The 12,984-nt window shown below is 41.1% G+C and overlaps 1 protein-coding gene across 1 annotated transcript; it reads right to left on the minus strand.

Moving 5' to 3' along the window:
* Positions 1–9,976: 9,976 nt before the first annotated feature.
* LOC112175902 lies at positions 9,977–11,895 on the minus strand. The gene is made up of 3 exons (XM_024313642.2): positions 11,581–11,895; positions 10,830–11,102; positions 9,977–10,384 (listed from the first exon to the last, which is right to left on the minus strand). The coding sequence occupies exons 1-3, from the start codon at positions 11,679–11,681 to the stop codon at positions 10,330–10,332; spliced, it is 429 nt and encodes a 142-aa protein (XP_024169410.1). The 5' UTR covers positions 11,682–11,895; the 3' UTR covers positions 9,977–10,329.
* Between the last annotated feature and the right edge of the window lie 1,089 nt (positions 11,896–12,984).

Raw genomic sequence — 12,984 nt, forward strand, 5'->3', positions numbered from 1 at the left:
ATTTCCTTGAATGATTCAGATTCTATGTATTGTAATTCTCTATATAAAGAGGCCCCTATTATCAATGAGAAATACACAGCGATTTTCTCTCAATTACCGTTTCTCTAAAACACGTTATCAGCAAGAGCCCTAACCCTAGCCCTAAAAACCAATAACCCTAAAACTCTTCTCACCAAAGCCACCCCCGCAGCTCCTACGCGCCCCTGCGCTTGCTGCTCCCTAAGAGCGCGCACTGCATCTGCTACCCCCACAGCCCTACGCTTGCTTACTGCCCCCGCAGTGACAGGACCCACCCCAGATTTCACCTTGAAAATCCAAAGTGGCCCTATGGGGCTCACCTCAAAAGAAATTCTACCAAAAATTTGGCGAACTCCCTCTAAAAGTAGACTACCCAAAAACCTGTAGAAAAACATTTACACTTCTAAAATAATCCACCCTTATTCCTCTCACTAGAGCCACCCTGCTCCTTATATCACAACATATCCAATTTCACAAATAATTCTAAACTGAAGAATATTAATCTCAAAGGTTATCATAGCAATCTAATGTACATACGTACAAGAGAATAGAATACAAGATAAATGACCAATACTTTTATAATGCGGAAGTTATGACAGCTATGTCTCAACCCCAAGTCTGTCTCAACCCCAAGTACGCTCGACCTCAAGCTAAACTGGCCTGCAAATTAGCATTTAAAACCGAAGGGCCCAAGGGAAAACATTTAAAAATCGTTAGAGTGAGTGGACGAAAAATAAGTAATTTTGAATGAATAAGTAAAACTTAATGCTTTCCCAAGTTATTCTCTAAAATCTCGCATGCAGTAACAATCTTGGAAATGCTTTAAATCATCATCTTTACTGCAATCTCTTAAGATCTCATCCTCAATCCTTTTTCAAGAGGTTCGTTTGATGACTAGAAAGGACTGCTGTCTAGTCATCTCATGCCATCTGGGAGGGACTGCCACCCAGATGACGCATCAGAAGGGACTGCCAACCAGAATAGGAGGCGGTGGATAAAAGGGACTACCAACTAACCACAGGTAGTTAGAAGGGACTGCCAACTAACTACCTTATGTCATCTGGAAGGGACTACCAACCAAGTGACGCATCGGAAGGGACTGCCAACCGGGATGTAGTCTGGAAGGGACTGCCAACCAGACTATTACCTAGAAGGGACTGCCAACTAGGTAATACATGCATGCGTTGACTGATCGCCTCCTCAATAAACTGGAAACAACCTCTTTCAATTACTTGCTTTCGGAAAGAAACTCGATATTACTTCAATAAATCATTAATAATTCACCGAAAGCATAACTCAGGATTAACTCGTTAACTCAAACCTCAATATCTCAATAAATCCTCGAAAGCATAAATCAAATACTCTGTAAATCAATAAATGCTTTCGGAAAGAAATCTCAATCTAACTTCAAGGCTGATAAGTGCGGAGCTCAAAGCTCAATAAATCTCGATAATTCAATCATGCTCAAATATTGGATGAAATATTCGTCCTCGTGAATCCTCATAAAAACCGATATTTGAAATCAATAATTCTCATAATATTTTCTTAATCAGTCACTTCCCGAAAATCATTTCTACTCAATAACTCATAAATAACTATCTCGAAAATCTACTAAAAGCCCTTGGGAAGGAATTTCAATACTAACCTTTTAATTCATAAAGCTCAAATCAATAAACTAAATCTCATAAAACCATAAAACTCAATAATTCAAATAATAAATTAAATCTCAATCGGAAAATATTAATATATTGCATGCACAATTAATTTAAAATAAATGTCCACTCACAGTACAATTTTGGCGATCACGCATACGAGTTCCTTCATCGAGTAATAACTCGGTATATCGCCCTGTACACAATTATAATTCATGAATATCGATTCGGCAATTAAATACGATTCCTAAAATCAAATCCTCATAATCATATCTTCACTTCTTCTCGGATTCAACCCAAATTATACCACCAATACCAATTCATTAATTTAGAGGTTCCAAGGCAGAACCGAGAGATATCCGACGGTCGGATTCTCGTAAATCAGTAATGGAATTCTAAATTCTGGAAATTTCGTTATCAACACAACTTTTCTTCAATTTCAACCAAATTCACATTTTCGAGCTCTACATCAATTATAAGATTTAATAGGCTAAAAATCGAAGTTAGAAAACTGCCCTACGTGCCTCCACGCGCCACTTACAGTGGCGGCGCGTGGGGCGGTCACCACCTCCGATGGCCACCAAATTTTGGCAGCAGCAACATCACAACAGACCCAACAAGTTTCTCAATGACATCACATTCCAATTTTACCTTTAAGTGCTCGAAATTGGCCGGTGAAGAAAACCCAGAAAATCCAAAAACCCTAGGATTGGGTTTTGATCGATTCTCCCTCTACACTGCAAATCGTGGCTCAAGGGTAGGGGGAAAATGATCCTTGGCAAAAACCGCATCTTCGACGCCGGTTTGGTGGCCGGAGAAGTTCGGAATCGCCGGAAATCGACGAAACTTCCAAATTGCTATAGTGAGCTTCACAGCCCAAATCCGAGCTCCTCCGGCCGAGTCATCAAAAAACACCACCGCATGTGTGACAAGGAGGAGGAGGCGAACTTGCCTGTGCCCGGATTCCATCGTGGGGTGGCCGGAGGAGGAAGAAATCGGTGGAGGAAAAATCGGGCCGAAGGGGAGGAAAGGATCGGGGGAGAGGAGAGAGAAAACTCAGTAAGTTTCCAAAAACCACAGTAGTTTCCACCTTTTATTGAAACTTACTATGAATAGTAATTTTACCTTTTCACTTATAACTTTCGCATACGAACTCCGATTTTTACGTACCATATGTCCACGGACTCAGTTTAATGTCCTCTGCAACTTTCATGAAGAACATTTTCTCAAATTTTGATCCGAACAAAAAGCCAACTTTTAGGGCCACTAAAAGCACTAAAACGATAGTAAAAGTGAAAGTAAAGATCGTTCACCGTCCAAGTGACTAGTAAACCAGTGAATTCGGGTTTGGGACGTCACACGCAGCCCTACGCTCGCTCGCTGCCCCCGCAACCCTACTCTCGCTAGCTGCCCCCACAGTTCCTACGCGCCCCTACGCTTGCTGCTCCCAGCGAGCGCACCCTGCATCTGCCCCAGCAGCCACGCAGCCCTGCAACCCTGCAGCACCCGCAGCCTACCCCCGCAGCTCCCTCGTTCAGCTAGCCTCGCCCAAAGCTCATCCCCGCAGCCTGTTTTCCAACACGCCTGCATCAACACACGCGTGTTCTCAAGCCTCGAATCAACAAGTAAGTTTTTAAGATTAAAGTTCCCATTTTTGAAGTTTTTCATTTTTTTTTTCTCAGGGACTTGCAACCTCCCTTCTTCTTCATAGGGGAGACCAAAAAGCCAAACTGTGGGGGTTCGTGCTCACTCCAAGCTTGGAACTTGTAGAGTCCTCCAAACTTAGAGTTTGTTGAGATAAAAACGATCGACCACAAACATCATTGTTTCGATCTAATCCAACCCCTCTTAGAATAGAATTTCTTGGAATCGACTACGCTAGGAAATTCCCAATTTCTTGAAAGCGACTACGCTTAGAAATTTTTATTGTTTTCGTGGTAGCCTATTTCGCTCCGAAACTAACCCTATTTTCTTGTTGTTTTTCAGGATGAGTAACCTGAACAAGTTGAGTTTTGCTCCACTAGAGACAACAGGCGCAGGATACCACAAGTGGGTCCGTGATGTGCGCCAGCATCTAAAGGCTGATGGGATCCTAAGTACGATCCAAGAGCCAAATCAGGACGTGCTTACTCCTCAACAAGCTGCTGCTTTTGAAGCAAATAGAGCTATGAGAAAGGCGAATGAAGCTAAAGCCATCATTCTCATGACAAGACACATGAATGACACGCTCCAGAATGAGCACCTCAATGAGGAAGACCCAAGAAAACTATGGGTAGTACTAGAGCAGCGTTTTGGCAACTTCTGTGATTCCCTGCTTCCAGACTTAGAAGTGAGATGACATAGCCTTCGCTTCTGTGATTTCAAGTTTGTACTTGACTGCAATTCGGAAGCACTTCGTATTAAGTCTTTGATGGAATTCTGTGGGCAGAAAATCACTGATACGATGTTAATCGAGAAGACTCTCTCTACCTTCCCCATCTCTACATTGATGGTAGCCAAGAACTATCAGATTGATGTCAATGCTAGATGCATCACAAGATTTCATGAGCTTATTGGTGCCATGAACATGGCTGAAAAGCACGATAACATACTTGTGAAGAACTATAACTCTAGACCCGTGGAAGCCAAGTAAGTTCCTAAGTCTAATTATAGTCGCGCCCCTAAAAGAGGTCGCAAGGAGCGAAACCCTAAGGATAGAGATAATTCTCGCCCTAAAGAGGAAGGAAACGGCCAAGATAGGTTTGCAAGGAACCGTGGTGGTAAACGTGTGAAAAGATAGAAAGGCCAAGCCTCCGGTTATGGTGGTGACGCTACCAAGGAAAGAAACTGTCCCCAAAACACTTCTAAAGCACCTCGATCAAGGGAACCTGACCATAAAGATGCTTATCTTAGATGTGGACTACCTGGACATTAGGCAAAGGCGTGTAAAGCATCCCAGAATGTTGCAAACGCATACAAGATGTATCGTGAAGCAAGGGAGACAAATTACATGGAACAAGAAGATCAAGATAACGATCTCGATCGAAGGGTGGAAGACTTCAAGGATCAAGACCCAGAAACTGGCGATTTTGATTAAGTCTTTATTTTCCAAGAGATGTAGGCAATTGCCATATTATTTTTGTAGTAGATGCCAATGGTTTAATCTTTCTTCAAAGTAGGCGTACTCAATACAAATGTGATGTCTAGGATGATTTTGAGATTAGTGGTACTTAAGAGAGCCTTGCTCCACCGACATCTCTCTACTCACTCACATTTGCGTTGGAATTAATGAAAGAAGTTAGATGACTACCATTGTTTTGCATTAGCTAGTTTTTTTATTAGAATTTCTCTAGTGAAAGAGACAATGATGTAATCCCGTTGACTTATTAATAAAAGTCGAGTTCTTTTCTTCATGACTCCTTTTTAATTATGAGCTTTTCTTTAAGGAATTGATTCTGGAGAACTATAATGTCTTACGGATAGTGCGACTACGCACACCACTCTACGTCATCGGCAATTATTCTTAGAGATGTTGCCTACACATTCCTCTGTAACTACGATCGCTGGGGTGTCAGGTTTAGTTCAAGGACATGATTTGGCCCAATTCCTATTGCCAAATGGCACCTTGATTAAAGTCGCAAAACCTCTCTATGCTCCTAAGGCAAATCGAACCTTATTGAGCTTTAAAGATATAAGAGCCAACGGATTCCATGCAGAAACGCATATTGAGAACGGAAAAGAGTTCCTTTGCATTACCTCTAATGACTGCGGATGTAAGTGCAACTTAGTGAAGCTTATGTGTCAGTTTAGTGGACTTTATGTCACTAGAATTCGACCAATTGAATCCAATAATGTCATAAGAGAAGATTTCTTGAATTCAAACACATATTGGCTTTGGCATGACCGATTATGACATCCTGGTTGTGATATGATGATCCGTATACTAAAGACTTCACACGGACATCCATTCTTCAGAGTGAGAAGAAGCAAGAATTGAAAATTGATTCCAGGACTTAGTAAGATAGCAGCCACCGTAGCATCTGGTGCTGTAGCTGTCTTGCGACGCCATAGGGTTGCCCAAGTCCCTTGTGACTACGCCATGGATGTCCCTCCCCATGGCCATGACGCCATGGATGTCCCTCCCCATGGTCAAGACGCCATGGATGTCCCTCCCCATGGTCAAGACGCCATGGATGCCACTTTCCTTGGTTCCAACACCATGATGGGTGATGTAGTCACACATTTTATTTCTAATAGCGCTACAGACACTCAGGCCCAACCAAAATCCTCATTGGTTGCTTTTAAGGCCCCTTGCTCATTTTGCAAAGCCTGTTCATTAGGGAAATTAGGACCGAGATCGTCTTACGCAAAGGATCCCAAAATACTCATTCCGTTCTTACAGAGAATCCAAGGGGATATCTTTGGATCAATTCAACCATCATGCGGACCTTTTAAATACTTTATGGTATTGGTTGACGCGTCGACACGCTGGTCACATGTCGCGCTGTTGTCCACTCAAAATGGTGCTTATGCTAAACTCCTCTCCCAGATTATCCGTTTACAGGCTCTCTACCCTGACCATCCTATTAAGTCAATTCGACTTGATAATGCTGGGGAGTTTACATCGAAAACTTTCAATGACTATTGCATGTCACTGGGGATTGATGTACAACATCAAGTTTCCCATGTTCATACCCAAAATGGTCTTGCAGAAGCCGTTATCAAACGACTACAGATGATAGCACAGACATTGGTTATGCGCACCAATCTCCATGTTTTTGCTTGGGGATATGCAATAGTGCATGCAGCGACGCTAATTCGTCTACGACCCATTGCAACCCAATCTTACTCTGCGTTACAGCTAGTGACTGGGTACGAGCCTGATATCTCGCACTTAAGCATTTTTGGGTGTGCCATTTATGTGCCCATTACGTCGCCATAGAGTACTAAGATGGGTCCACAACGACGAATGGGCATCTATGTTGACTATGAATCTCCAACTATCGTCCCCTATCTTGAACCTTTGACAGGCGATCTCTTTACCGCTAGAATTGTGGAGTGTCACTTTGATGAGACAGTCTTCCCATCATTAGGGGGAGATAAGAACACAGATGTTTAATAGGAACGACATGAATTGTCGTGGTCTGTCCCCACTATGTCTTATCTCAATTCCCGTACCACACAGTCCGAACTTGAAGTGCGAAGAATAATTGAACTCCAGAATGTAGCAGATACTCTGCCTGATGCGTTTTCTGATGTTGCCAAAGTGATGAGATCACACATACCTACTGCAAACGTACCTACAAGGATTGATGTACCGAATACTAGACATAACGCCACTCCTGCATGTGACACCAGGAGATGGCGCCATTACCCAGAATGGCAATGATGTGGCGTCTATGGCCACAGGTCTAGCAAGGAAGCGTGGTAGACCGATTGGTTCGAAGGATACTCGCCCTAGAAAGAAAGCGAATGAGGCACAAACAAATCATTTGATCATCGATACTCAAAATCCGTCCCATGAGAATGTTCTGGATTATGGTTATGTCCAAAAGACATCATTGGGGGACGCCTCAATGTCATAACCTATCCTTGAGAATGTAGAGATCTCTGTAAATTACACTAGTGTACATGAGACATGGGAAAGAAACTCCATCATCATTGATGATGTATTCGCATATTCAGTGGCGCGTGAGATTATTGAGATCGATGACATCGAACCATGCTCCTTTGATGAATGCCAACGTAGAGCTGACTGGCCAAAATGGAAAGACGCGATCTAGGCAGAACTTGATTCTTTAGCGAAAAGAAAGGTATTTGGCAAAGTTGTACCAATACCGCCCAACACCAAACTAGTTGGTCATAAATGGGTATTTGTTAGAAAGCGTAATGAGATAAACAAGATTGTAAGGTACAAGGCTCGCCTTGTGGCACAAGGCTTCTCACAACGCCCTGGAATCTACTACGAGGAGACCTATTCTCCCGTAATGAAAGTCATAACGTTCCACTACCTTGTCAGTTTGGTAGTTTCCGAAAAACTGAACATGTAGCTTATGAATGTGGTTACTGCGTATCTATATGGGAATCTAGATATAGAAATACACATGAAGGTTCCTGATGGACTTCAGTTACCTAAATCAAGTGGCTGTAAACCACGGAGCTCGTTTGCTATAAGGTTGAAACGCTCACTATATGGATTGAAACAATCCGGACGGATGTGGTATAACCGTCTCAGTGACTACTTGATTGGTAAGGGATATGTCAACAATGAACTATGCCCATGTCTGTTCATAAAAAGGACAAGTTCCGGATTTGCAATAGTAGCGGTTTATGTCGACGACATGAATATAATTGGCACCCTTAAAGAGTTAAGGGAAATCGCTGAATACTTGAAATCCGAGTTTGAGATGAAAGATCTGAGGAAAACACGGTTTTGCCTCGGTTTGGAACTTGAGCACCATAGAGATGGTATCCTGATTCATCAATTAGCTTATACCCAAAAGATGCTTAGGCATTTCAACACTGACAAGATTAAGTCTTCAAGCACCCTAATGGTCGTCCGTAGTCTTGATCCAAAGAAGGATCCATTTCGTCCAAAAGATGACGATGAAAAAGTGTTAGAGGCAGAAGTGCCCTACCTAAGTGCAATAGGGGCATTATTGTACGTAGCAAAATGCACAAGACCGGGCATCTTATTCGCTGTGAACTTGCTAGCTAGATATAGCTCTGCTCTAACACAACGCCATTGGACTAGTGTTAAAGATATCTTTCGATACCTAAGTGGTACGATTGATATGGGCTTGTTCTATCCCTACAAAGAGATGATAGATTCGGACCCATCAAGTGCCAGGAACGCCACACATGATGTACTGTGTTCCCTTTCCCCACCCCAAAAAGATATAAGTGTTTTGGAAGGTTTTGCTGATGTTGGGTACCTCTCTGACCCACATAAAGGTCGCTCCCAAACTGGTTATGTATTCACCATAGGAAAGACTGCGATATCTTGGAGGTCTACAAAGCAGACCTTAGTCGCTACCTCTTCTAATCATGTAGAGATTATTGCTCTTCACGAAGCAGCTCGTGAATGTATATAGCTTCGATCCATAGTTACGCATGTTCGAAGCAATTGTGATCTGAAGTCTACCACAGTTGAGCCAACAAGCATTTATGAGGATAATGTTGCTTGCATTGAACAAATGAAGCAAGGGTACATCAAAGGTGACAACACCAAGCACATATCGCCCAAATTCTTCTACAATTAGCAACAACAGAAGCTCCCCAAGATCAAAGTAAACCAGGTTCGATATGAGGATAATGTGGCAGACTTATTTACTAAGTCATTGCCCAAATCCACGTTCGAGAGACATGTGGCAAAAATTGGCTTGTGGAAATTATCTGAACTCCCATGATCGGAGTCATCAGGAGGAGGCGCAGACATCAAGGGGAGATGTCTACATGTTCGTCTCGAAGCGTGAAGGGCGTGTTGTGCTCTTTTTCCCCTTCGACCGAGGTTATTTTTGTCTCACTGGGTTTTTGTTACTCGGCAAGATTTTTAGCGAGGCAACGAGAGAAGCACCACTTTTGGGCAACACAAGGGGCAGTATTCAAGTAAATCTCTATTTTGTGTTTGACCCAAACTCTAGGTTACTTGACCTAGTGATAATAGGGTTTAGAAGGATCTAGATATTCATATTCAATGTATGATTACCTATCCTTATATGATTCAGATTCTATGCATTGTAATCCTATATATAAAGAGACTCCTATTATCAATGAGAGATACACAACGATTTTCTCTTAATTCCCGTTTTTCTAAAACAAAGCTAGGATTATATTGACACATGAAAAATAGCGTTGTTGCATGTGTCTCTTGCTAGATCCTACGCATATTATAATTGATACAACTTTTTCGCTTGCAAGTCGGATAAGAGGAGAGGTTGAAGGTATGAAGCTGAAGCAACCATGTGACTGATCTTAATGACCGTTTGGAAAGAAAGGGAAGTGTGGACCTATGGAAGGAAGAAACATCTATTGGGTGTGAGTCATCATGCTTTGTATTATTAACTTCTTGATCATCACTACAAAATTAGGAAACAATTATTATAAGAAGCAAGCAAGAAGAAAAAGAGATTTATTGGAGAGGATGGCTTCATTGTCAATTTAAGAGTCTACCCCAATGAGGAGGAGTTTTGTTGGTTTCTCATAAATGGCCAAAACAGGTACAGTGGCAGCAAGAGACCTTATCAACTCGTGTACTTTCGATACAGATATTTCATAAGACTGTGTCAACACAGTACTACAAAGAAAAGCATGTCTAGGAAGAAGAAAAGATCAAATAATTCCTTTGATTGAAATGAATGGCTAAGATCCCAACAACATCCATTGTCAAAGAAAAAAAAAAACCAACAACATCCACCACTTAAACAGTTAAACATCTCATTCACATCTCCTAGCTAGCTTCTCATTCCAAGCACTCACTTTTTCCTCTATGTTTTTTGGATTTAATTTTGCTTGGAACAATAATAGAGAGGAGTGTGGAGGGCCTAGCTAGAAATCTATTAAAGGGGGGCTTTCAATGAATCTGTGAAAAGTTAATAGCTAGCAGCAGGCTTTAGGTAGTCTGAATTCTTTGGCAAGAAGGCATCCCAGTAGAGCATTCAATTCTTCTTTCTTAAGAGTCTCAACAAAGCAATGAGGCTGTAAGTCTCTGCTGTAACAGACAGACGCGACAAACCCTACACAAAATACCGATCAATCATCATCTCCTTCTATATGTACCCACGCAAAAAAGACTATATCCAAACCCCTCCAAATTTCCCAGAACAAACAAGTAGATATCAATTGGGTTGGGTAAAATTTACAGAACCCAGAAATCTGTTTTTAATTTTATGCTTATTTCGGATATAAAAATAAAGGTTCATGCATGCTATGTGTTCATCGATCATGATGATTCTGATCCCAACAAAGGTTACCTTATTTTATTAACAGCGTACTGAAAAACATAGCACATTAGTGAAAGAAAAGAACTGAAAGATCAAACCACTCTCCACGGAAATTAAACAAGCTTTAGATAGTAGTACGTGAGTACGTACGTACTTACATAAAACAAACATTTGGTTCTGTAAAACACAAGCCCTTTCTTTTAACACTCAACACATTACATCCTTGAGAAGCTTGTACCTGCGAGTAGCGGTTCTCGGGGACGGCCCAGGGCTGCTACTGTTCTTACCGGCGGCCGCTTTCTCTCCGCTACCACCCATCTCTTGATCACTGGGTTGATGATGATCGTGTTGCTTGATCTTGTCCCCGGAGTACTCCGACCGGCTCGCAGAAGCTGCCGATTTCTTAGAAGAGCTGCCACCGCCGTGCCTAGTCGTGCTCGTCTCTTCACTTCGGCACCAGTCGCATAGCTCAATCGGCTCCGCGAATTCACTATAGTAGTTGCTGCAATACCTAATTAAATTGACCACAGATTAATTCAAGCACAAAATGTAACACAAATTCACATGGGTATTTGCTTAATTAGTCAATGTTTCTATCTTCATATTTATTAGCATTAATTAGACACTAAGATCACTAGCATGCTTATAGCTAGCATAATAAACATGTCTACATATATGTGTTGATGAGGATGATATGTGGTATATAAGCCCCATGATGAGCATCATCATGCATGGTGATGGTACCATAATAATATAGGTTAGTTGGGACTTGGGTGGGTGTTTTATGGAGATGGGTTTTCTACCTATTCAGTTACCAGTACCTATCAAACACGATGATGATATATAATGATGATATGATCCAAATATGCATACGATGTCTTCTATATACAGACTCAGACATATATACACCCCCATATATGGATAGGTAATTACTAATTAAGACGACGATGATAATGAAATGATGGAGATGAATGAAATGAAATCCATACGAGTGTTGAAAGCGGTTGCGGCATTTGTTGCAGCGGAAGAGCTTGTCAGGAAAACCAACGTCACCGCACATGCAGCAAACGCTTTGAAGACGATCCACCATCTTCTTGTTCAAGCTTGACGACGATCTGAAGCTTCAGTTGATCAAAACGAGGAAGAAACAGAAACCCAGAATCCAAATCCAAGCAGAGAGAGGAAGAGAGAGTCAGAGTGGGAGAGAGATGATCGACTACAAAGAGAAGAGAAAGCTTAGGAGTCTCAGAGAGAGAGAGAGAGAGGGAGAGAGTTAAATACAAAGAGAGGAGTAACGGTTGAGATGTGTGAATGCCATATTTATACATGAAATAAATGTTAATATAATTTAGTTTTTCTGTAAAATAATAACAATTTGGATATATATTTATATATACACAGGTAGACCACAGGTTGCTTGCAGTCGTTTTCAGTTAGGGCAGGAGGGAGAAGAGAGGTGAACCTTAAAATAACTAGAGGTGAGAAAATGACACTTGTGTCCCCGGATGAGCTTGCTTCGAATCGTTTCTTTTTGCTATTCATTGTCCACATCTGCCTATATAATTGGCATGTTACAAATGCCTATGACTACGCTCCTCAACAGTGGAGTGTGATGAACGCGATCTAGAACCAGATGCATGTTATATCATGTGTAGGAAGTTGAGAACTCTAGAACACAGTTTCAGATTTCATCGTACACTAAGTTACATCGACTGGAAAGATCTGTCATTTCTAATGATATAAATTACTTGCACTTTACATCTTGATGTGGTTGCTGGCATGCTGTTGCTTTTTATATTATGTGCTACACAACTAGTTCAATTGAATATATGTAGTGGCATGCATTTTAGATATCTGTTTGGTCGATCTGAAAGATGAATCAAACAGATTTTCATAATCCATATATCGTAAACACAAAAGGTAGATTCATCTCTATGGTAAGGCCAGGTAATACACAATTTTACTCTTACAACCTTTTGTTTAAGTCTAAAATTACTAGTAAAAATAAACTCAATCTCATACAAGTCATGCGTTTGATTACAGTTGTCTTCTAAGTGACGAATATACTAATATTGAAAAATTCAACTTGAAAGTATAGCATTTGCGCTCATATGTAAAAGATACAAATGTAGACATGATTAGGCCGATTGTGATATTTTGACTGAATTGATATACTGCTCATCCGATTGGTGGTGTTATTAAAATTGTTTTAGCATAAAAATTATAGTTAGAATCACTCACACTATAAGAATATTTGTGATATTTATTAAAAAATAATCACATAATTTACATTAGCTCAACTTGCTAACCTCAAACTTTCAAGCCTCATAAGAGCTATCAAAACGAGGCATACACATACAAATGTTTAACTCTAACCAATTTGGTTTCAGTTG

Source organism: Rosa chinensis, chromosome 1 (assembly GCF_002994745.2).
Source record: "Rosa chinensis cultivar Old Blush chromosome 1, RchiOBHm-V2, whole genome shotgun sequence".
NCBI classification, from domain to species: Eukaryota; Viridiplantae; Streptophyta; class Magnoliopsida; order Rosales; family Rosaceae; genus Rosa; species Rosa chinensis.